The following is a 25,769-nucleotide window of genomic DNA, read 5'->3' on the forward strand; positions in this document are numbered from 1 at the left end:
AACCAGTATATTTTATTGCTTCTTCTTTTAATATAAAAAATTGCACTTAAAATCAATTCAATGTCATCATCTGTCTTTTATTAAGTTTTTTTGTTTTGTTTTTTTGATGTCCATTATCTGTCTTAGATAATTGTGTTACACAATAACCTAATGATCAAGCTAAACAATTAAATGCTGCCTTTACTTTAGATAAATGTCTACTTCTATAGGCCTTGATTTCTTCAATTTTGGTGTGAGTTTTATAAATTCATAGTGTTTTGTCAGCTCTGATAAACTGAAAGCTGGCAGACTTGCTAAATTAAAAACAGCATCTAGTATGGTGGTCAAAAACCATTAATAACATTCTTTCTCCAAGTGGTACAATCTCATCCCTCATCTCTTATAGTTTTTCCTCTTTTCACTTTCTCATTTGTCAGCTCCATCTCTCCTGTTCCTTTCTCTCTCTCCCTCCTCACATGTATGTCAGTATATCTTTCTCCTCCTGATGTTCTCTGTCCTTTCTTTCTCTACGCTCATATCTCATCATCATTAGTTTTAGAGACAGTCAGACTAGTGGGACGAGGGCACACATGTAGTCATTTATCCTTCTGTTCCCTTTCTGTTCTTTAGTGCATCACTAATCAGCAGATAGGCTCCTGTATTCATCCCCAGAGCTTCATAAAAACCCAGAGCGGACTGCCAATAAAGTCACACAATGGCCAAATACAAGCCCCAAGGCCAGGGGTCTAACCCTCATCTTACCTCCTGTTTCTCTCTCTTTCCCTCTCTCACTTCTACATTTTTTATAATTCTCTTATGGCACTGGTGGATGAATGCTACCTACCTAATGATGGCACAGTTTTACTACTCTCACAAAATTATTTTTTGCTGCTTGTATAACTATTTATATAAAATGATGATGATGATGATGATGACAATGAGCCTTTATTTGTCACAACACTGTTACATGCAGTGAAATTTGACCCCTCTCACTATACACAAACAGTTTTTTGAGGAAAACTTAATTTTGTTAATGTTCATTCATTCACTCATTCATTTTCTTGACGGCTTAGTCCCTTTATTAATCCGGGGTCGCCACAGCGGAATGAACCACCAACTTATCCAGCAAGTTTTTACTTACTTGGATGTCCTTCCAGCCGCAACCCATCTCTGGAAAACATCCACACACATTCACACTCATACACTACGGACAATTTAGCCTACCCAATTCATCTGTACCGCATGTCTTTGGACAGTGGGGGAAACCGGAGCACCCGGAGGAAACCCACGCAAATGCAGGGAGAACATGCAAACTCCACACAGAAACGCCAACTGAGCTGAGAGCTCGAACCAGCGACCTTCTTGCTGTGAGGCGACAGCACTACCTACTGCGCCACTGCTTCGCCCTGGTTAATGTTCAATCCACTTAAATTTGTAAAAATAAATAATTATGAATAAATAAATAAATAAATAAATAAATAAATAAATAAATAAATAAATAAATAAATAAATAAATAAATAAATAAATAAATAAATAATAAGTTAACTTAATCGATTTGAGTTGGGACATCATGTAGGAATTGTGTGGAACTTGGAATTCTTTACAAAAATAAATGCTGCTTGTTCAAACTACTTATATAAAATGAGCTGAAAGAACAAGATTATTGAGATTTTTTAGGGACAACTTAATTGTTTTAAGTTCAATCCACTTAAATGTGTAGAAAAAATGAAGTTAACTTAATCCAATTGTGTCGGGACACTGCATTTCTACAGTGTATCATGAAGCATTAACCTATATGTCATTAAAGAGATAGCTCACCTTAAGATAAACATTGGCTGTAAGTTTGCTCATACTGAGATGTTGGTAGCTCGGTAAACATGTTTTAGCTTAATTGTGGTTCCTGGTGATTCTTAAAATGGAGGTGAATGGGTAAAAATCACATACAGGCAAAATAACTTATTAAAACTGTATATTTTATTTATAAATTAATAATTCATTATTTTTCCTTTGGCTTAGTCCCTTTATTTATCAGGTGTCGCTACAGCGGAATGAACAGTTAACTTATCTAGCATTTGTTTTACACAGCAGATGCCCTTCTAGCTGCAACCCAGTACTGAGAAACACCCATACACACTTATTTACACACACTTATACACTACAGCCAATTTAGTTTTATCAATTCACCTGTAGCCCATGTCTTTGGACTGTGGGGGACACTGAAGCACCTGGAGGAAACCCATGCTAACACAGTACATTAATAAAATTAACATTAATAATTATCATTGCTCCTGATGATACAGTGACATCTCATGACATGAAACAGTGGATCTGTGCAACAAATTGTACATTATTTACAACATTATCAGCTCTAATCCACAGCCAAATGGTCTTAAACATGTTTATAACAGTATGAACTTTCTAATGCTATCACTTTGATTCAAAGTGTATCAGTATTCATTTTATTTGAAAGATTAAAATGTAATATTTAAATTTTTTACCTAAAGGCAATGCCTTGCTTCAACACTGAAGTTACAATTACAGATTAAAAAGCTACACTTGTTTTTTTCCAGGTAACGCTGTTTCACATGGAATTTGCATGGCTATTAATTAGTGTTTTTCAAAAACACATATTTAACATTCTTAAAAACTAAATATTATTACTTTAGAAGCATAAATGGATTGGCGAAAAAGTATTAACAAACAAACAAAAAAATATTTTAAAAAACAATGGTGTAAGAAAAATAACCTTTTTTTCTTTTGTTTTCTTTTTTTCTCATACAGTACTTATTATTTAAGTATAATAATAAATAATAATACTACAGTATTTATTTAACTGTAATAAAACAACACATATTTTTAGAATAATAAAAAAATATATATTTCAAAGTTATTTTAAAATGAATAAAATGTATACCTGTAATAAATGCATGCAATGTACTCCCTGTGTTCGCGTGGGTTTCCTCCAGGTGTTCCGGTTTCCTTCACAAGTCCAAAGATGTGCAGTACAGATAAATTTGGTAAGCTAAAATTGTCCGTAGTTTACACACATTTTTTATTGGAGACAGGTCAGGACTGCGGGCAGGCCAGACAAGTACCTATATCCTCTTCCTCCGCAGCCAGGACTTTGTAATGTGTGCAGAATTTGGTTTCACATCGTCTTGTTGAAATATGCATGGGTGTTCCTGTAAAAGAAGGCAGCATATTGTGCTCCAAAATTACTATATACTTTTCACCATTAATGGTGTCATCACAGAAGTGCAAGTTACCTTTGCCAATAACACGCACACAACCCAATACCATGACAGCCTTTGGATTTTGGACTTGTTGCTGGATGATTCTTTTTTTTTTTCCTTTGGTCCGGAGCACAAAGCATATATTTTTCCCTGCAAAAAAAAATACCTGAAATACTGATTCATCTGACCACAGTACATGTTTCCACTGTGTGATGGTCCATCCCTGATGCCTCAGAGCCCAGAGAAGTTGATGGCGGTGCTGGACGCTGTGAACATAGGGCTTCCTTTTGGCACAGTACAGTTTTCACTGCCATTTGTGGATGCAACCAGGTATTGTGGTACTTGACAAAGGTTTGCTAAAGTAGTCCTGAGCCCATGTATTGATATTACTTAAATATGAATGTTGATGGTTGATGCAGTGCCGCTTGAGGGATCAAAGATCCTGGTTGTTCTGCTTTTTTTTTTTTTGGAATGTGTTGCAAGAACCAACATTGGAATACATGTTTATTTTGGGGTTGTAGGTTGTAGTATGGTACTATCTTCTTCTTCTTCTTTGGCCTTAGTCCCGTATGGTTGCGGGGTCGGCTCTGTGGAACAAGCCATTTTAGACTTGTCCATATGACAACGACTTTTTTTACACATTCTGGCTGGCTTTTCATCTGTGCCTGTCACCCTCATACACTCATACACTACGGACAATTTAGCCTACCAAATTCACCTGCAGCATGTCTTTATACTGTGGGGGAAACCGAAGCACCTGGAGGAAACCCACGCGAACGCAGGGAGAACATGCAAACTCCTCACAGAAATGTCAACTGAGCTGAAGTTCAAACCAGCAACCCAGCGACTTTCTTGCTGTGAGGCGACAGCACTACCTACTGCGCCACTGCTTAAATAAATAAATGAATGACTGAATGAATGAATGAATGAATGAATGACTGAATGAATGAATGAATGAATGAATGAATGAATGAATGAATGAATGAATGAACCTTACTGACACAAAATTATCTGAACATAGGTAATTGTGAATATCTTATAAAAGGAAAAGAAAATAAGTATTTGAAGACAGGGCAGATTTTAGAACAATATCACAGATGAGTAAACATTCGAAAGTGTTCTGCTAGAGGACACATATATCATCAGCACCACTACCTTTATTCAAAAAGCCCTTCGTCACTGAGGATATTGCTAATCTAAACGATCACATTGAAATATTCATACCCTTTTTGAATACTCCATGCACATAGAATATTTATAGTAATGGGACTCCAGTACACCTAAGTTTAAAGTCAGGGCACAAATCACAAACATATCTGTCAGCATTCTTAATGGCCGCCTGTCATCCGAGACCCCATCATTTATTAAAGAAACGAGTCATGGGATGATTTTTTGCTTATATAGTGAAGTCTGTTTGCTTTATTGAGACACTTTAAGAGACCTAAGAGGGTTTTGTGTGCTAATTATTGTTTTAATTCTGTTAAACGATCTTCTTTTTACGTCTCATAGTGGATGATTTGTGTGCTCTGTAGTGCCTTTGGGCTCTCGCTCATTCAGGTTACTACTGTGGCTCGGAGAAATATCAGGCACCATAAACATTAATGCTGCCCTGGGCTCCAGGCCGGGTCTAACCTCCTTAATACTGATCTACAGTGTGAGATATATCTCTCAGAAGACCAGTGTGTGAGTGTGTGGGTGTGAAAGTTTGATTATATCATTAGAAATGAGTGCTGAGGTAATGCTTTGCTCTAAAGTTAGCATTCTATCATCATTTACTCACTGTAAAAACAGTTAGTTGACTTTTTTTACTCAACAAAATTGAGTAAACTTATTAACTTAAAATTATTGAGTACATAAACTACACTCAAAAATTACTTTTGCAGTTTGTTTAGGCAGCTTATTTAAAGTGAGTTGAAACAATACAATACTTAAGGCTTTTTCAAGGACAAATTAAATGTTTTCTGTTCAGTCCACTTAAATGTGTTAAAATTATTAAGTTAATTTAATCAATTTCAATCAACATGAGGGAATTGTGTGGAACCCAACCTTTTTTAAAGTGTATGTTTATAATTATAAAATAATAAGTTAAGTTCAACTTTACTGTTCCAAGTTAGAATGGGTTTACTTAGGGCACACTAACACTATGTTATCGGAACCGTGCCCAGGCCCGTTTGCTGGATTGTTTGAGAAGTGTGAATGCTCTGAATCGGGCTCAGGCCTGCAAAACTGCAGACGAGACTGAAGACGAGACGTGACTTTTAAAGGACTGTTTGATATGGATTTATTAATCATTCTTACTGTTCATTGAAAGCAAACTGCCGTAGATTATTAAAGACACAAATCCCTCACTGCAGGACAGTAGGTAGTGCTGTCGCCTAACAGTAAGAAGGTCGCTGGGTCGCTGGTTTGAACCTTGGCTCAGTCTGTGTTTCTGTGTGAAGTTTGCATGTTCTCCCTGCGTTCGCGTGGGTTTCCTCTGGGTGCTCTGCTTTCTCTCACAGTTCAAAGACATGCAGTACAGGTGAACTGGGTAGGCTAAATTGTCCATAGTGTGTGGATGGCTTGCAGCTGGAAGGGTATCAGCTGCACAAAAACGTGCTGGATAAGTTGGCGGTTCATTCCCCTGTGGTGACCCTGGATGATTAAAGGGACTAAGCCGACAAGAAAATGAATGAATTCTACATGTTTACCTTTTGTGTGTTTGTATAATGGCGGCTGGATAATCCTCTGTAGTGTGTTCTGTAGTGTTATCAAGATAAGTGATCTTGTACTGTAGCAATAGTTACTTGCTGTAAGCACTTCATTGTGTTTGAGTGTGAGCAGACAGACATAAGCCCCTGTCCATCAGGTAGACTGGCGTCAAGCCCCTGGCACTGAATGGGAGATGATTATTTTCATGCTGGGTCTCTTGTCATATCTCTCCCTGCTGGGAGTCTTATCAAATGTAAATACACACTGCAATGTGCTTCATGGCCGGGCTCAGCTGTTGTTTTCTTTACACCCTGCCACCCACCACCCACCCACGAAACTCTCACTTTTCAGCTCCGCTTGGTTTGAAATATTATAATTAAGACCGGGCTTCTGGGAAAACTGGGAAAAATCTTGTTCAAATGTCTGCAGGCTGTGGTTGTGAACAGTACAATACATCCGGATTTAATTTGTTGTTGTAAATGTCCTTCTGATAAAATTATATTTATTGTCACTATAGTAATGAGTATTTGTTGTTTATATTATGAAATTAGGACATCATGGTGGCTCTGTGGTTAGCACTGTTGCCTCACAGCAAGAAGGTTACTGGTTTGAGTCCCGGCTGGGCCATTTGGATTATCTGTGTGGATTTTGCATGTTCTCCCTGTGATGGCGTGGGTTTCCTCCTGGTGCTCTGGTAGTAGTGTATGTGTGTGTGTGTGTGTGTGTGTGTGTGTGTGTGTGTGTGTGTGTGTGTGTATGTGTGTGTGCGTGTGCATGTGTGTGTTTGAGAATGATGCAAACATGTAAACTCCACACAACTTAATTGTTAAATGTTCAATCCACTTAAATTAGAAAAAAAAAAACAATAAAGATAAGGTACTGCTTTTTTGAAATTGTGTGGATCCCTGGATTTTTTACAGTGTAGCTTTATAATAATATTTTACATTTTAAACAAGAAGCTGGAACTAATTCTAAAAACCAAGCTCAGTTCATATCTCTAACAATCTATTTTTCTCCTCTTTTGACTCCCCACAGGACCCTGGATTTGCTTCCTTCATCATAGAACAGCTGCAGATCCCCGATTGGCTCCTGAAAGGTGGACATGAAGGCACGAGGTGTCCGGCGTGTGGCTCATCAGCACAGCAGCTGAAACAACAAGCGCTTCAGACTCTCCAAGATCTGTACCCCTGTCCCGACATGCCATCTCTACCATCCAGCACCTTTCCCGGACATCCAGCCAGGCTGATGACTCACGGCGTGGTCACTGTCTCCTCCAGACCAACCAAATCCAGGATCCCTCATCCAGCGCACAGCGTCCTGCCTGTGGGCGAGCGTCAGCGGGAGCTAGGCTGGTCTCAGAGCTCGTCCTCCAGTGTTTCAACTCTGAAACCCAGCGTTCAGGTGACCATGGCTGGAAGACCACTGGCGGGAACCATCAGCTCAGTCACCATTCAAGCGCAGCAGTACCTGGAGGGCATGTGGAGCATCTCACGCGTCAACAACTTCCTGCCTCAGCCAAACCCAGTAGGAATTATTTTTCAATCATTTCCTAAAACAGCAAACAACATGCCTTCCTACGGATCTATAGATCATTTGTCACATTTTTTAGGAAATACAACTGATACGTGTGTTTACTAAAATAGTGAACTTATTAATAAACATTAACAGTATTCATTTATCCATTTTCTTTTCAGCTTAGTCCCTTTATTAATCAGGGGTCGCCAGCGAAATTAACTGCCAACTTATCCAGCATATGTTTTACACAGCGGAATTCCTTTTAGCCGCAACCCAGCACTAGGAAACACCCATACACTTGCATTCACACCCACACATAAACTATGGCCAATTTTATAAGTTTAATAATGAGTTTAAACAACACAATTCTTCTTCTTCTTTTTTTTTTTTTTGGAATTATTTTTTACTAAAGTAATAAAACTGTTACAACTCAATTAATCTATTTTTTGGCCTTTTTTAGATAGGACAGTAGTGAGACAGGAAGCAAAGTGGGAGAGGGCTAGGATTGGGAAATGTCTTTGAGGTGGGATTTGAACTCAGGACACCCTGTTGTGTTATTGCACCATGTGTGTGCATGTTAACCACTTGGCTATTGCGGTTCCTTCGTCTTTATTTCTATGGCACTTTTACAATGTAAAATCAAAAAATTGGTAACTTGAAATATAAACTGTGTCAGTCAATATTAATATACAATACAATCAATATTAGTATTTAAAATGGTAATTCAGATATTTATAATAAAATCTTGTTACTAAAATAGTTGCCCTAACACAAGGCTTAATGCATTGTGCTCTTTCTTCATTGCTAAAATGCATGAATCGTTTAACTCAGTCGAGTTTGGGTTAACACTTTATTTTGATGGTCCATTTGAGTATTAGTAGACTGTTTGCTTAATATCTGTTGATACTGACAAAGTTTTTTATAGTCAGTTAAATGTCTGTTGAAGGACAACAGACAATTAGCTGAGTATAAGAATACATGAACCGCGAGTGAGAGAGGAAATAAGTCAAAATCATAATTAAGACGTATTCTTTAAACTAATGACTTAAATTAAAATGTTGACAGAGGTTTTGTAATATAATAATAACAGCGGAGCATTAATTAAATGCATATTATCTGTGGAGCGATCTTTTGAGGTAGCCTGATATTTTTATTTTACTAAAGAAAAAAACATGATTGGACAAACAGCCTATGTCGGTTCTTAAAAAGGATTCAGTCAGTGTTTTCGTTTTGTAATCAAAATTTTTCATTTGAGCAAAAAATCTAGAGCAGGATTTATTTTATTAGTTTTATTTAGTTTATTCTGTTTTTCTATGCTGCTGAAAACACTGCAGGTGCGTGAAGATGCTCTGTTATGTTCTGTATGCTGTCTGCATGTTAAAATAAATCAGTATTTTAATATTTAATGTGCATATATATTTAATAGAGTCAAACAAAATAGCATTTATTAATAAATTGTTTTAATTAAATGATATTTTAATAGGCGTTTATTCATTGTTTATTTAAATTAAATAATATTTTAATATTAATCTGTTAGCGGTTAACTGTTAATATTTGGTTAACGAGCGGGGGTTGTCTGTTGGCAAAATTAACCAAAATGAGCATCCCTACTCACAAGACATTAAACGTGGTCAATAAGCATAAGTGAAAATCATTTTGATGTCTTAAGGTCTTAAGGGACTGTCTATAAAATCCATACAATACAATTAAACAAGCCATAATTTTGATTAGTTGTACTAGTCATATGTCATTTCATATAAAATCACCCAACATGACGTTGTCATCATTTTTGCATCTATTAGAGGTTGTAACTATAGGTCATATAACATTTTTTGCACAAACAACCTATTTGGTTGTTTTTTCAATAAGAAAACTCTCAAAACAAATGCTTTGAAGTGTTTCATCTCATGCTAATTTTTCGCTCTAGGTGAAGTTGTGCGGAAGAAATAATTGAGATTAATTCCATGTCATTCCTGCCTTTGCTTCATGTGTAATCTACTCGCGCAAATACTTATATCCGCATTTGCCGTGAACCTATCATTAGTTTGTGTCTATGTGTGCATTCTCTGAAAAGGCTTCAATGTTCAGTGTTGGAGCTTTTTTCTGGGTGCAGGGGTTGAAAATAACAGTGATTTGGATGTACTTTCACATCTTTCCAAGTGAAAGGAGCTGCTGTTATTGTAATGCAATGGTTAAGAGAAATGGAAAAACTCGCTGTGATGTCTGGTCAGGTTATGTGAGCCTAAAGTTGTCTGAATGAATTGAGATTGAAAACGTCTGTACTTTAAATTACGTGTGGTAAGTTAGACATAGAAATATTGAGAGCATGCTTAAACATGCATGTAGACTGTGTTAAGTGAGTGAGTGTTATCTGTGATCGAGTGATTTGGACATACAGTTGTGTAAAACATATGCCAAAGTAACTGGTGGTTGATTCGGCTCTGGCGATCACTGAAAATGCAGGGAATATGCTGAAGATAAGTGAGTGAGTGAGTGATTTGGAAATATCTTTGTCAATGAATCTAGAAGAGATCAGTGTTGGTGTTTAAGTTACAATAAAATGTTATTTATTTTAAAAGAAAAGATTACACCAAAATATTCAATATTTGAAGATATGCTAATATGCTTAACAGCCAACAGTCATCCTGCATATCTCACATTTATGTGCAACCAGACTTTGTTTAAACATTTTAAGGCATAGGTCTTAAACTCAATTCCTGGAGGGCCGCAGTTCTGCACAGTTTTGCTTCAACAACACAGCTTTTTGCAATCAAACACAGCTGATCCAACTAACCAATATGACTATGTAGCACCCTTTTCCTATTTCAAGGGAAAGGCCCTGGTTTCTTATTAATTAGATCACTTACAATTATATTTTAACCCTAAAAAGAAACCCACAACATGATACAAATTAATATAAATAATTATCACAACCAATCCGGTACAAAATTACCTTTAAAATTTTTATTTAAAACAATTAAACAAAGGTATACAGACAAAAGAAATAAAGGTTTTGGCTCAAAATAAAGCTTTTTGTTTTTTCTTTTTCCAAAACTCAAAGATCAAAATGCAACAGTTCATTTAGTAAAGCTCAAACATTGTCCATATGAAATGAATAGTGAAATAAATAAACCCCGTTGCAGGCCTGTGTTAGTGCTCGTGTTCATAGTGGCATAAAAACGACTGCTTCATTACCATAAAGGGCAAACAGACATCAGTTCGTTTTTACCGGAGCCAGGGAATGCTACAAAACTGGAGTTATAGTTCGTGAAGGAGTCAGCAGGGTGCATCGCATCTAGTGCTGCCAGAGGAGCCACTGAGTGATCCTGGTTTTTCAGGGTGATCTGGGATGCTCGTGGTTGTTGGCGATACTCAATTGCAGTCCACTAACACAAACTTGCATATCTCCGCTTTAGGGGCTAAAGCTGTATTTAGTAAACACAGAGCAACAAATAGTCTAGGGATTCTCAAGGAGGAAATTGCTATCCTCACAGGATCATAGTGGTATAAGCTCTCTCCAATATTTGAGCAAATATTCTCTCTCATGCCAATATCATACCAACCCTGACAACATCCACACCCTTCATATACCTTCTGGGATACTAATTTCCAGTCAGACACTTCCGTAATAGGACAAAAGATAAAACTTTCAAATGAAATAAAAATACATACATTCAGAAACAAAACATCCATCATTCAATGAACAAAATAAAAATATTATAACAAATAAATTAGTTGACAGTTGGGCTTCAACTACTAGACTGCAAAATCGCCTACTACTTAGTACATACTTCACTTAAGTTTAAACATACTACTTAGCCATTAGAAAAGTACGTTCTATTCAGTGTGAATAGGATGAATGGAGCTCGGATGTGCTACATCCGCCTTTTTGTCATTATCACATGACCTACCTGCGTCAGTTGTGTCGCTTCACTCCCATTAATAAATTCTCTAGCAGTGCATCATGGCAGAGCGTAGCATCCATCTGTTGTGCACTTTAGAATCTCGCCGGAAACAGTATGTCATCCACTTTTCACATACTGTTTTTCGAATTCTATGAATTCGGACATACTACTCGGCCCGATTTTAGAGTACTATATGAAGTTTTATAAAGTGATTTCGAGAGGAGTATGTTATATGAATGATCACAGCTGGTCTCACATCAATAATCATTCTAGACCAATCAGAATAATTCTAACATCCAATAAATAAGCCCATTCATCCTACTTTCCTTATCTTTGTTTGGATGAACCCTCCATGCCGAGCTTAGGGTTCTCTCCCAGGACAGTATGCCAAATCTGCAAATTATATCAAGCAATAACTAAGTGGGAACTCTTAATATAGTATGAAAGTTTGCAATTTTAGATTAAGCTCTTGTGTCTAGTAGTCTTGAACACATTAATTAGTTGGATCACCTTAATTAGGGTCTACTGACACTATGCCATCCTTACTGTGCCCAGGCCTGTTTCCCGGATTGTTTAAGAAGTGTGAGGGCGCTGAATCTGGCTCAAGCACGGTTCATTTGGCCGGCCCTAGCTCGGTTGGAAGAGGTGGGCCAGAGCGCGATTTACTTGGGCTTACGTATGCGGTATGTTTGTAGTGTCAGTGCAAAACGCACCAAAGCCCGAAACTGAAAAGGAGACATGACTTTTAAGGGACTGCTTCATCTGGATTTATTAATCTTTCTTACTGTTCAGTGAACGCAAACTGCCGTAGTTTATTAAAGACGCAAACCTCTCACTGCACGACAGCTGCGCACCTTCAGCAGACTTCCTCATTACTGCAGCACGAGGGTTTTATGATAATGAGCGCCAAAAGTGGCGGATCTGTTCGGGGAAATATCTGACTGCGTGTCACCGCATCCCTAAGGACTGTTTGGCGAAATATTTGACTGCACGTCACTGCATATCAAACGACTGAAAGGATATAACTAGAGAAATCTCCACTGTGCTGCTGAGTGAGAGCGCTTCTCACTGAACTGCACAGCAGCAATGACGTAAGCTTGCCCAGGCCCGATTGTGGTCTGAGTGCGGGCCGTCGGGGGGAGACGGGAGGGGGGACAGATGTGCTTTGGCTCGGTTTGAGGCAACTGTACCTGGTGTGAGTACGGCCTTAGCTGTAGGCTCACATAGCTTAGAGTTGTGGCCCTCAAGGAATTGAGTTTGAGACCTATGTTTTCATTTCTAATATTTTATTTCTTTATTTTATCTTTGCCATGATGACAGTAAATAATATTTGACTAGATATTTTTTAAGACACTTCTATATAGCTTAAAGTGACATTTAAAGGCTTAACTAGGTTTACAGAACAAACTAGCGATGGTTTGTTCTGTAGACTATCGAAAAATATATATAGCTTGAAGGGGCTAAATATTTTGACCTTAAAATGTTTTTAAAAGAATGTAAAACTGCTTTTATTCCAGTCAAAATAAAACAAATAAGACGTTTTTCCAGAAGAAAAAATATATATTATCGGGCATATATTAAAATTCCCTTGCTCTGTTAAACATCATTTGGGAAATATTTAAAAAAGAAAAAAAAATCAAAGGGGGTTTAATAATTCTGATTTCAACTGTATATAAAACATGGACTATTATCGATTGATGACAGTAATTTCATAAGGGCTAAGTACCTTTTGATTAATCATGTGGCTGATGTATTGCTCTCAGTCATACAGTATATTGTACAATCACCAGAATGCAGGTTTGGCAGATTGACAGTTTGAGGAGTTCATTTTATTACTCCCGCATTTTATTGACTGGCTGCCTTACTGAACTGCTACATTCCACAGAGGACTGCTCATGTGTGCTAAGTGTACAGCTTCAGCTTGTTAAACTAAATGAAACAAAAAGAAAACAGGTGGTCAACTGAACTATCCCTTGCATTCGAGCGTTATCTATAATACACATCACATCTTTCTGCGCTATTGATGTTGCTTTTATATTCTTTTGCAATTGCCTCAGAAAGAGCCTCTTTGTTCTGCCATCAGTTACCGCTGTTGATGAAGAAAGGTTAACAATAGTGATGTCTGCGCTTTTCCTTTTTGTGCTAGTCAACAAGTACTTTATTCCAGCAAGCGAGCTGCCACTGATGCTTTTAGCAGCCAGCGTGTGAGCAGACAAACAAAGCAGAAAGCCTTGGATAAAGAAATAAAACATTTGACCAACTGCTGGCCCAGTATGTCTTGAAAAACCAACAGAAGCTGTCTGCCTCATGGTACTCACCCAAACACACAACTCACTCTTGTGAACAGAGCTCTTTATGCTTTCCTCTGGTTCAAAGATGTGCCTTGTATAATTTGGAAAGGCTTCATCCTTTCATTAGATTGGAGGGATGACAATAATGCATGCAGTGTGCTGGGACTTCGGCAGAGCCTTGAGCAAGGAGCTTTAACTCGTCTGATTTCTGTGGGGAGAAATGACAAGCAGCGGGAGAAAAGAGGTGGAGACAAAGCCATTGAGATGGACTGATTCTGACAGGAAATCTTTGGAGGGGCCTTGCGTTCTGTGAAGCTTTTAAACCTGTGCTACTGTGGGTAAAGGAACATAAGAACTTTTGGAACAGGTGTTCCTGAAAAGTGAGAAGTGAAACATCAAATGGTAAGAAGCACTTTGATGATTAGTTCAGGGCATTCAACATCAAAATAAAATAAAGAAGTTGACAGATGTCAAGTTTAGATTCAGATGAATGCTTCAAAATGCTTTTTCAGCATGTACTATGTACTAAGGTTTGGTTAAAACGATATTAAAGGCAACTATTCTTTTAATACAATTACAGTGCATCCGGGAAGTATTCATAGCTCACTTTTTCAAATTTTTTATATTACAGCCTTATTCCAAAATTGATTTAATGCATTTATTTCCTCAAAATTCTACAAACAATACCCCATGATGACAATTAAATTGTTGCAAATTTATTAAAATTAAAAAAAGCTGAAAAAACTTATGTACATCAGTATTCACAGCCGTTGACATGAAGCTCTAAATTGAGCTCAGGTACATTCGGTTTCCACTGATCATTCTTGAGATGTTTCAGCAGCTTCATTGGAGTTCAACTGTGGTAAACTCCGTTTATTGGACATGATTTGAAAAGGCATACACCTGTCTATATAGGGTCCCAGGGTTAATAGTGCATGTCAAAGCACAAACCAAGCATAAAGACAAAGGAATTGTCTGAGAGAGTATTGTTTTGAGGCACAAGGCTGGGGAAGGTTACAGAGAAAATTCTGCTGCTCTGAAAGTTCCAGTGAGCACAGTGGCCTCCATCATCCATAAGTGGAAGATGTTTGGAACCACCTGGACTCTTTCTAGAGCTGGCCAGCCACCTAAGCTGAGAGATCAGTGGAGGAAGGCCTTAGTCAGGGAGGTGATCAATAACCCGATGGTCACTCTGTCTGAGGTCCAGTGTTCTTCTGTGGAGAGAGGAGAACCTTATAGAAGGACAACCATCTGTGCAGCAATTCATCAATCAGGCCTGTCATGCCAGACAGAAGCCTTTCCCCAGCTGGAATTTGCCAAAAGGCATCAGAAAGACTCTCAGACCATAAGTAACAAAATTCTCTGGTCTGATGACACTAAAATTAAACTATTTTGGAGTGAATGGCAGGTGTTGTTTGGAGAAAACCCGGCACTGTTCATCACCAAGTTAATACCATCCCTGCAGTGAAGCATGATGTTTTTCAGCAGCAGGAACTGCAAGACTAGTCAGGATAGAGGGAAAGATGAATGCAGCAATGCACCGAGACATCCTGAATGAAAACCTGCTTCAAAGTGCTCTTAACCTCAGACTGGGGCAAAGATTGATCTTCCTGCAGGACAGCGACCCAAAGTACACCCCCAAAATATCATATGGAGTGGCTTTACACAATTCGCTCATTGTCCTTGAGTGGCCCTATTGAAATCTTATTGAACATCTCTGGAGAGATCTGAAAATGGCTGTACACCTTTGCTTCCCATCTAACCGCTATGCATACTTTCTGAATTCACTGTATATTCCTATTATGTTCCTTGAATTACCAACATAAATACTATAACTTGTTTAAAAAAGGATGGGTCAGTGGTTAGGACTTTCACCTCACAGCAAGAAGGTTGCTGGTTTGAGTCCCGGTTGGGTAAAGCCTGGTTTATACATCTCCGTCAAGTGACTGGGTAACCTGCACCGTAGCAACGCGCGTTGCTGTGCATTTATACTTCTGCACACTGTTTCTGTTGGTCTGCATTAACACTTCCAAAACGCAAGTTGGCAGTGAGGTGTTAATGTTCCTCTGTGTCGAGTTTCTTCGCTGGTGTATTGTTTTTTCTGAACGCTTCCTGAATGTACAAGTGGCTTAAACCAGAACATAAATACTATAACTTGTTTAAAAAAGGATGGGTCAGTGGTTAGGACTGTCACCTCACAGCAAGAAGGTTGCTGGTTTGAGTCCCGGTTGGGTAAAGCCTGGTTTATACATCTCCGTCAAGTGACTGGGTAACCTACGATGCGTGCAACGCGCGTTGCTGTGCATTTATACTTCTGCACACTGTTTCTGTTGGTCTGCATTAACACTTCCAAAACGCAAGTTGGCAGTGAGGTGGTAATGTTTCTCTGTGTTGAGTTTCTTCGCTGGTGTATTGTTTTTTCTGAACGCTTCCTGAATGTACAAGTGGCTTAAACTTGCTCATTTTGAGGCAGGAACCGGCAGACATGCAACAACTTTAACCATGATATAACCATTATTGGGGTGTGTGTGTGTGTGGGGTGCGGTGGGTTTTGGGGGGTGGGGGTGGGGGTATGGGTGCGCGAGGCGGTCGTTGATGAAAAGGGAGTGCCCCTAACAAGACGCCACCCTGGTTGATCACGTATATTGCCCATGCCTAAACCCACCACTGGTAGCTACCTTTGTGGGCGGTACAATGTCCACAATGTATTAGACCTGGTCCAGTATGTCATTGTGATTACAGACCACAGCGAGAACATCTTGGTGCATTTCACTGTAGTGACCCCTGATAAATAAGAAACAAAGCCGAAGGAGCTCAATACTCTCTTTATCACATGGAAAATAACATTCTTTTCCTGCAGAGGGGCAGAATTCCCATCAAAAATAAATACCATTATCACTGCATGTGTTACTCTAATGGTTTTGCAATTGGTGATAAACTGTACAAAACTCACAAGACTTTTGATTTGGTGTGACTTAAACTTGCTTTTTGCAGAGAAAACGGTAACTTCAAAATCAGGGTCAAAAGTTAAATAAATTTCATTTCTACAATATGTAATTGCCAGATGTCCTGTGTCCAACCTGTGATTAATTTTTAATCCACTCAACAAAGAAAATTCTGTTATTAATCACTCACCTTCGTGTTTTTCCAATCCCCTAAGTCTTTAGGCAACAACAACCAGTCAGAAAGTAATTGTGGGTAGCTATCCTTATGTTTTCAAAAGTTTGCATTTCAGTCTGTCAATGCTGGAACAGAAAAGCAGTGTTTCAAAATTAAAACAAGATCTTTAGTATTTTCAAAACTTTTATTTTCACTGGTCAAAGATGCCAGAGTAGTTTGAACACCAGGCTTAACCATGACAAAACCTATGCATTCATTAGTGTAAATGACAATCCTTGTATACATTGCAACACGAACAACACAATGTTTGTTTCTTAGAGCATCTTGTTGAAAGCGTTGCCTATAATCTAACAAGTAGCACCTTTTGAGAGCGTGTTACTGTCAGCTTTATTGCTCTTTACTCGAGCTGGCAGATCAAATTATTAGAGCATAGCGGGGTGGGATTTTCCACGTGGGCTTCATATGGGTTGCAATGACCTACTGGCCTACTGGGAGTCCAAAAGCAGGAATCCTTAAGCAGCGTGAACAGACTGTGATCTACCTCCCTCTGAGCTGGAGAAAAAAAGGAGAGAAAGGCAGAGAGGGAGAAATTATGCTGCTCTTTAAAAAAAAAGAAAGACAAAGACACTTGGAAGGAGGTGTGAATAGTTGGATTTTCTGGACTCGGGTTGTAGAGATGAGGGTGTAGGGTGTAGCATAAAGAGAATACCTGATTTTATCGACTGCTGGGAGCTCTCTGCAGCTGCACTTTAATGACCCGACCTGGGGATACACCATGCGTACCTCTTGCTCTGTGTCTGACACTCATGAAAACAGCTTGACTGGAGGGCTTAAGTCCTCAAAAACCCATAGTTGGTTTTTTGACAGCTGCTTCAGCTTGTGTGTGTGTGTGCGTGAATGTGTCAAATGTCTGTGTTTGTGGGTCCCAAATTCTGTCTCGCTCCGGCTGCGCAGCCCCCTTAAACATCCTGTTGATGTGAAACCTGACACCCATTCCTCCTTTATCTGGATGTGGAGGATTACGTTCTGTCCAGATAGACACCATTCGCTGTCAGTGTGACGCTGTTTTGATTTATCACGGCTCATATGAAACCAGAACGCCATGCATTGCGATATGACTTTGTCATGTCACAGATCCGGCATGCTGTATTTTTTACACCGATGAAAGAATTAGAGCCAAGTTCATCTAAGTTCTTTTTTGATTATTTACAGGTTTAAAACCTGAGAAGGCAACACGGTGGGTAACACAATCGCCTCACAGAAAGACGGTTGCTTGTTCGAGCCTCGGCTGAGTTAGTTGGCATTTCTGTGTGGAGTTTGCATGTTCTCCCTGTCTAGGAGTGGGTTTCCTTTAGGTGTTCCAGTTTCCCCCACAAGTCAAAAGACATGTAGTATGGGTGAATTGGGTTGGCTGAATTGTCTGTAGTGAATGTGTATGTGGATGTTTCAGTGATGAGTTGCAGCTGGAAAGGCATCCACTGCATAAAACATATGTTAAATAAATTGGTGAGTCATTCCGCTGTGGCGACCCTAGACTGATAAAGGGACTAAGCTGAAAAGAAAATAAATGAATGAAAACCTGAACATAGGGTGGCACGGTGACTCAGTGGTTAACACTGTTGCCTCACAGCAAGAAGATTGCTGGTTCGAGTAACGGCTGAGCCAGTTGGCATTTCTGTGTGGAGTTTGCAAGTTTGCATTGGTTTTTTTTTCACATGAACCTAGCAAAAGTTAGATCAGGCCAGCTAAACTGGAGCCACAGCTAAAATGAAATAACTCCTCACGAAAATGAATGCCATGATCATGATGTTAATATTGTTTAATGTACATCCAAATGGCATCTCTAAAGGTCAGCAAGAGGCTACATCGGTTCAGTTAAGCAAAAAGCACACACTCAGTTGAGTCAAAAAGATCGAGTTTACCGTGAAGTTCAGAATGATTCCCCAACCTGATGTTGCTTTAGATTGGTTGATTTTTTTCCTCCCCATACAAACTTTTTGTCTTGACATCAAACGTGATGCTTCTTTTTCTCTCAGCTGTTGCCATCTCATTATACATAGTTCAATCAGACAGACAGACTCCCTTATGGATGATGAAGTAATTGCATCCTGCGACTACTGTGGATCAGTTACTTTTCAAATGTGTGTGTGTATGTGTGCGTCATGCATCACAAACCAAGATTAATTCTGATTGGATATTTTTCAAAAACATCCCTCAATCACATTCTCGTCTCGTTTTTATTAGTCAACAAAAATGTCTATTTTTTAAATAGTTGTTGTCGATATCACTTAATTTTTTTTGCTTGTCATGAAAATTATGACAACATTTTTTGGCAACGATATTAACACTGATTGGGTAAAGCAAAAACTGGCATGAATGCAAAAGTGTATGGATGTTTCCCAGTGCTGCATTGCAGCTGGAAGGGTGTCCACTGTGTAAACTGGAATAGTTGGTTGTTCATTCTGATGTGGCAGCCCCTGATGAATAAAGAACTAAGCCGAAGGGAAATTAATGAAAGAATGAAAACCTGAGCACCAAAATTTTGGGGCATTATCCTATCTAATCTGTAAGAAGGCTATGGCAGAAACAGCTATTGCTTTGGGGAGACATTTGCAAAACAAATAAACAAACAAACAAGTAAAAAGTCATGTATATTGTCAGTTCAAACAATGCATCTGCAAGCTCTGCAACATAACTGACAGACTTAACAATTAGCGACTTCAACCCTAAATAGAAAGCAACTATAGACATAAACACAACCCAGAAGCATCTGAACAAACAGACATAACTCATAAACAAACCCATTTTTCCTGCTTTATTCAGAATCCTCCAACCCTCAAATCAGTTGAAGCTTATGCAACAGTAATACAGTAAATGTAATTATTCAACCAAATGTCAGTTCAACAAAGTGCAGAGCAGGAACATCTCAGAATGTATGCCACAAGTTGTACTCGTTTAATGCAAGTAATCCTTTGTGATTTATGGAGCTCATATGTCACCTTAGTTATCTGAAAAAGTTCTTGAATTTATGTTGACACGTCACGCACAGGACGGCATAGGCTTCATGAAAAGATTGCACATGGGGTGTTGTTTTAGCTCCTAGACATCTAGAGTCTAGAGCAAACACAAATCCAGCCATTATGCACAATCACCACAACATGGATGACATGCCACGTTCAAACCACGGTTGTCTATTTCTCAACGTTAACTCGTGATCGTCTCTGGGAAATGGCCCAACCTCACCTGGAGCCTTTTAGCACAGTGCCTACTTGCAAACAAACACTTGACAGATCATATTGATTGTGGGTTTAAGCTACTTAGTTACTCACAGGCCTCAGAGACAAAGACTGTCTCTGGTAAAATAATAAGAACATCCCTGAATGAATGGCTTGCAGGGCATGGATGTTTACCAAGCTGCAAATGCTAGAATCTACAGTCTTACTATTTTATCTGTGAAAAAGCAATCCCTCGTGGACTACATGCAAGAATTATGTAACAACGTTTCAAATGTACTTTACGTATGTAGAGTTGATTCTTGAACTCCTTTGGAGGCACTAATAGAAGACTAGTTTCTTTTAGCTCAATAGCAGAAAAAAAAAACATGCCTACATCCACTTTGACCTTGTGGACCTGTGTCTGGATTGACCGCCTCTGCATCTCACTGTTGTTTGGTCTAAGAGACACATTTCCTGTGAACCAGTTTAATCTCTACCCATTGAAACCCTATTCATACCTTCAGTACAAGGATGAATGCTCCTCCCTGTTGGCTAATTATGTACTTTATAATAAATGCAGTTGAGTAATTGGTACCTCTTTTTTTTTTATCCGTGACCTTTGAAACATAATTCGCCTCTTGCTCCTTGTAAGGACTTGCTCTGTTTATTTCTTCAGCAAGGTGTGATCCTCCGTGGCCTAGGCATAGCATTCTTGGAACAGCGTGAGAAAGTAATTTACTGATTCTATCCTCTTTCTTCCCATTATAGGCACTAGGCCTCGTGGGTCAAGCAGAACAGAGTGAACTGTCATCAGACAACACCATATCCAGAGTGAATCCCTCCAAACAGAGATGTCCAGTTCAGTTTGGACAGACTGCGCCCTCATCCTCTGAACATCCCAGTTCTGCTGCGGCATCCTTCTTCATCAGGTAAGAAAACTCATTTATCATAGATCACTGTTGATCACATGATACGACACCTATCCTTTCTTGATTGAGACCCCATCCACTCAGAGATGAGTTTTGCTATTTATGCAAAACATATATATTATATAGGGGGTGGTGGTTTTGTAGGTTGCTAGGCGACCATCAACTATTTTCTCAGAGTATGACTAGCTGACAGACTGACTCTGATTCAAGTTTTATTTATGGAGAAATTTTCAATGCACTGCAGTGTATGGGTGGTCTGTGTTCGTCTGAGATAATTATTCTACCGAAATGTTTATATTCCATACAAGCTGAAGCTTATTAGTCATTTCTTGTTTTGCGACTCGCAGTGTGCCCACGGCATTCATTCAACTGGGTGCATCTGGAAGGAGCGAGCATGTCACCTACACTGGAAATAACAAACTTGTGCAAACTCTAGCAAATGCTACAAACACTAGAAAAGATGCGAAATATGTGATCTACCCCTAAGACCGTCGTCATTTTCGATCTCCAGCAGTTGATCTTCTTCTTGCACAGACATGGTGGATTCACCTGATTTGCTGACAAATGGGTTGTGGATCTGTTCCTTGGCAGTTCTCGGGTCCTTCACTGGGCCTTTTCCCCTTCACAAAAAAACTTTCAAAAACATCTATTTCTTTCTTTTTTTGCTGTTTGTGGGTTAATTTTTGTTTTTGTTTTTAATTTTTCAAAATATATATATATATATATATATATATATATTTTATATAAAATATCCTTCAGACTCAGATAATACATAAAACAAAAATAATTAATGATTTCTTATGCAGCCCAGTACCAATTGATCCAAGGACCAGTAGCGGTCTACAGCCTAGTGGTTGAGAACCACTGCCATAGTGGATAAATCTGAAAACTACATTGTGGCATATTCATGTTAACACAGAGTACACATATTTTGTGAAACAATGTCATCAGCCCATGTCTCGACTCTAGTCTGAAAGTCACGGATAATACAGACTACAACAATCGTGGACTACATGCATGTATTTGTGCTGCACATGTTTATCTTTTGTTATTTTGTATACAACATGCAAGGTTTTTGTGCATTAAGTGTTCTCCGTTTGATTTGTGGGAGAATTACAGTGCCACATACTGGTCTGGCATGCAAACTACATTGTTTAAGTTGGTTTCTTGTACATACAGATGTTTTTGGAGAAAAAAAAATTGCGCAGGGACTGCTCTGTTTTTTTGTAGGTGTAGCCTTAGGCATAGGTAACCCTATAGCCACACTATAAAAATATAGTGACAAAAAGTCAACACAACAAATATTTTTATGTTAACTTATTTTAATAAGTTAATTTTTAAGTTATACAAAGTTTAACCAAATATTTTTAGTCAGTTTGATTGATGTAAGAGCTCCTCGACCTGGGGTAAGGACTTTCATCACCACACCAAGAGAAGTCAGCTGAGGTGGCACGGGCATCTGTTTCGGATGCTTCCTGGCCGCCTAGAAGTGTTCCAGGCATGTCCCACTGGAAGGAGACCTTGGGAAAGACCCAGGACATGCTAAATGAATGAATGAATGAATGAATGAATGAATGAATGAATGAATGAATGAATGAATGAATGAATGAATGAATGAAAAAGTTAAGTCAGCAAGATTTTTTAACAGTGCACTGTTCAGAAGATTTTAGCTCCGACCACCACAAACATACTTGCCTGTTTCAAAACCTTGATTAGCATCAGATGTGTTCCAAGTTAAAGCTAAACCCTGCAAGACGTTGAGCCTCCAAAAATGGATTTGGACACCCCCGTTTTCCCCACAGTAAATTGACTTAAAGTTGCTTGGACTGAAATTGTTTGTTGGATCAGTGCTTAAAGGATTAGTTCACTTTCAGAATAATAATTTCCTGATATTTTTCCTTAATCCCTTGTTTTATAATATAATATAATATAATATAATATAATATAATATAATATAATATAATATAATATAATATAATATAATATAATATAATATAATTTAATATAATATAATATAATATAGGCGAGGCAGTGGCGAAGTAGGTAGTGCTGTCGCCTCACAGCAATAGGGTCGCTGGTTTCAACCTCGGCTCAGTTGGCGTTTCTGTGTGGAGTTTGCATGTTCTCCCTGCCTTTGCGTGGGTTTCCGCCGGGTGCTCCGGTTTCCCCCACAGTCCAAAGACATGCGGCACAGGTGAATTGAGTAAACTAAATTGTCCGTAGTGTATGAGTGTGTGTGTGTGTATGTTTCCCAGAGATGGGTTGCGGCTGGAAGGGCATCTGCTGCGTAAAAACTTGCTGGATAAGTTGGTGGTTCATTCCGCTGTGACGACCCCGGATTAATAAAGGGACTAAGCCGACAAGAGAATGAATGAATAATATAAAATAATATAATATAATATAATATAATATAATATAATATAATATAATATAATATAATATAATATAATATACATTTGTATTTTTTATTAAATAACGGATTATTTTACTATGTAAAACATTTACTCCACAGTTCAAACCACAGAGCACTTTATAAATTCACTATATGTAGAAATATACTGCATTTTTTCCCATAAAATCCATCCTGGATAACAATAGGGTGAGTAAATTATGAGGACAATTTCATTTAATAACTGAAGTAAACCTCTAAATTTAATCATGAAACAATATTACGACCCTGCATGCTAGTGTTTTATTAGAGTTTCTAAGTTCCACTGGTATTTGAAAAGGTGTGGTGACAGGAATGCTTCTGGAATGGTCCTGGAAAACATATTTGAAACATTTCTGAAGCCTGGTGACAGCATGGGACATTAAAGAGTGTCCAGGGACCTCTCCCTTTTGTGGAGAATGACGGCAACCCAGTTCTTAACTCTGCTTGGGATGTTGCCACCTGCCCAAGCACTTCCAGGTCATTCGGAGACAACAGACAGATGTGACCCCATGTAGCACAAGGTTAATTTTTGAGGTTTGATTTATAATTGCTCGCCTGTTTTCTTTGGAGCTGAGCTCAAAAAAGCGGATGCGCAGGGAGGCTGCTATGTCAAAAGATGAGGAAAGGAGAGAAAAAAAATAGATTTGTTTTGACCTCTTCATTTAAACTCCTGGGTGGATGAACAGAAGCAGTAGGAAATATTTTGGGTACCACCTCTTGTTTCATCTCAAATACTAATTTCTGGCAAGATTTTTTTTTGTTATGAATAGAAAAACGTCAGTTTTTCAAAATACTAATTCAGAGACTATTGCTCCGTCCCAACTCGCATATTTATACTACTATACTACTAAAGTATGTACTATTTTTGTGAAGGACTTCTGAGTGTGTAACAGAAAAGTATGCAAGCTTTGGGACATACTGCTTCCTCGTCAACAGATCATTATATTGCTAGTTACATCCCCTGTCAATCATCTCGGCACGTCATCCACATTTCTTTCATATTCGTTTTGGATATTCTTACCTTTTTGGAAAAGCAGCAGCAAGATAACCTGCCATTTGCGAGTCTTTCATGCTGAGAAATCTCCTCAGGTCTTCTTTGGATAATTATGCATTCAGAAGATAATGTCCTAACATAACTTGATATGAGTTTACATTGTTGTTGCAGACGAAATATAACACAGAAAATGAAATTTAAATATTTTCCAGTTAGCTAGAGATTAATTAATATTCATTCAAACAACTTTACCGAAGCCTCTTTACTTGAAAGTTGGTCTCGTGCGTCCGCCGTGTTCTAATCAAATTAATGTCCAATGCGGAATGTACTATGGGCAATATTAGCGGTTAGAGTATGGACGGATCTACACTTAGAATTTTTATCGGAATTGGTAAACCATCCAGGAACCTTTAGTAGACTCTTTTTAACATACTATGGTTTAGGACATACTAATTCAATTTTTGAATACTATTTATGACAGATAGTATCCAAATTGGTACGCAGCATAGGACATTAAATAGAGGACATAGAAAAACAGGCAATAATGCTTTAGCTGTATTTGAAGTAGCAACCAAAATATAAAAAAACACTTAATGAAATGCAGATAAATGCAGGATTAACAATAACAAACTGTTTTAGATGTGAAACAGGTGTAAAGATTGCTTTTTAAATTTTAAATCAAGACCATAAAACTTTAATAATATCTTGTGCTCTACCACAAAAGACGTTTGTGCACCTTCCCCTCACAGATGTTAGACTTGATCGGAGAATGCATAATTAGAGTTGCCAATGTGATACCTTGCTTAGAGGCATGTCAAAAAATTCAAGAAGGGCATCCTCTAAAGGTGTTATTATCAAACTTCTGCATATAAATGAAGAGCTGTGAGTGAACATCCACACCTGCAGTTATTACTGTAGTGTGCATTGGGCCTTTAACCTGCATGTACAACACGCAGGGGGCTGGATCCTCTGGTAAGTAAAATGTTAATTAGAGTGCAATTAGAGGTGCACAGCGGATAGGAGAGCAACGGGGGACAAAGTCAATCTGCCATCCATTCAGTGCTGTTGTGATTCGATCCATTTGACCCCCAAAAAATATTTTAAGAAACTCTTTTCTCAAACCACCTATAAATGTGGTTGTTCTGATCCAGACACATTGCATCTAAAGCCAGGCTCACACTGCGGGATTATTTTATGATTGTAACATGTCAGATTGTATCAATCGCAATGTCACACCGTAAGATCTCAGTTTTAACAATTATAATGTTATACAATGTTTGACAATCAAGACATCAGTTTTAAATACAATGAATGACAAAATAAGGCATACAAAACAAAGTAGAACTTTAAAAGTTCCAAAGAATGAAAATATGGATATATTAGGTCCATAAATATTTGGACATCGACACAATTCTAACATTTTTGGTTCTATTCACAAACACAATGGATTTAAATTTAAACAATG

The 25,769-nt window shown here is 38.3% G+C and overlaps 1 protein-coding gene across 2 annotated transcripts in view; it reads left to right on the forward strand.

The window, feature by feature from the left end:
• kif26ab (kinesin family member 26Ab) overlaps window positions 1-25,769 on the forward strand; it is a 174,298-nt gene that overhangs the window by 64,927 nt on the left and 83,602 nt on the right. For both annotated transcript variants that reach the window (XM_087291020.1, XM_087291021.1), the window contains exons 3-4: window positions 6,940-7,428; window positions 20,719-20,879. In XM_087291020.1, the coding sequence (XP_087147146.1) occupies window positions 6,940-7,428; window positions 20,719-20,879 (650 nt within the window). The remainder of the gene's footprint in view (window positions 1-6,939; window positions 7,429-20,718; window positions 20,880-25,769) is intronic.

The sequence above is a fragment of the Danio rerio genome, chromosome 17 (assembly GCF_052040795.2).
Source record: "Danio rerio strain M-AB ecotype USA chromosome 17, GRCz13ab, whole genome shotgun sequence".
In the NCBI taxonomy this organism is placed as follows: Eukaryota; Metazoa; Chordata; class Actinopteri; order Cypriniformes; family Danionidae; genus Danio; species Danio rerio.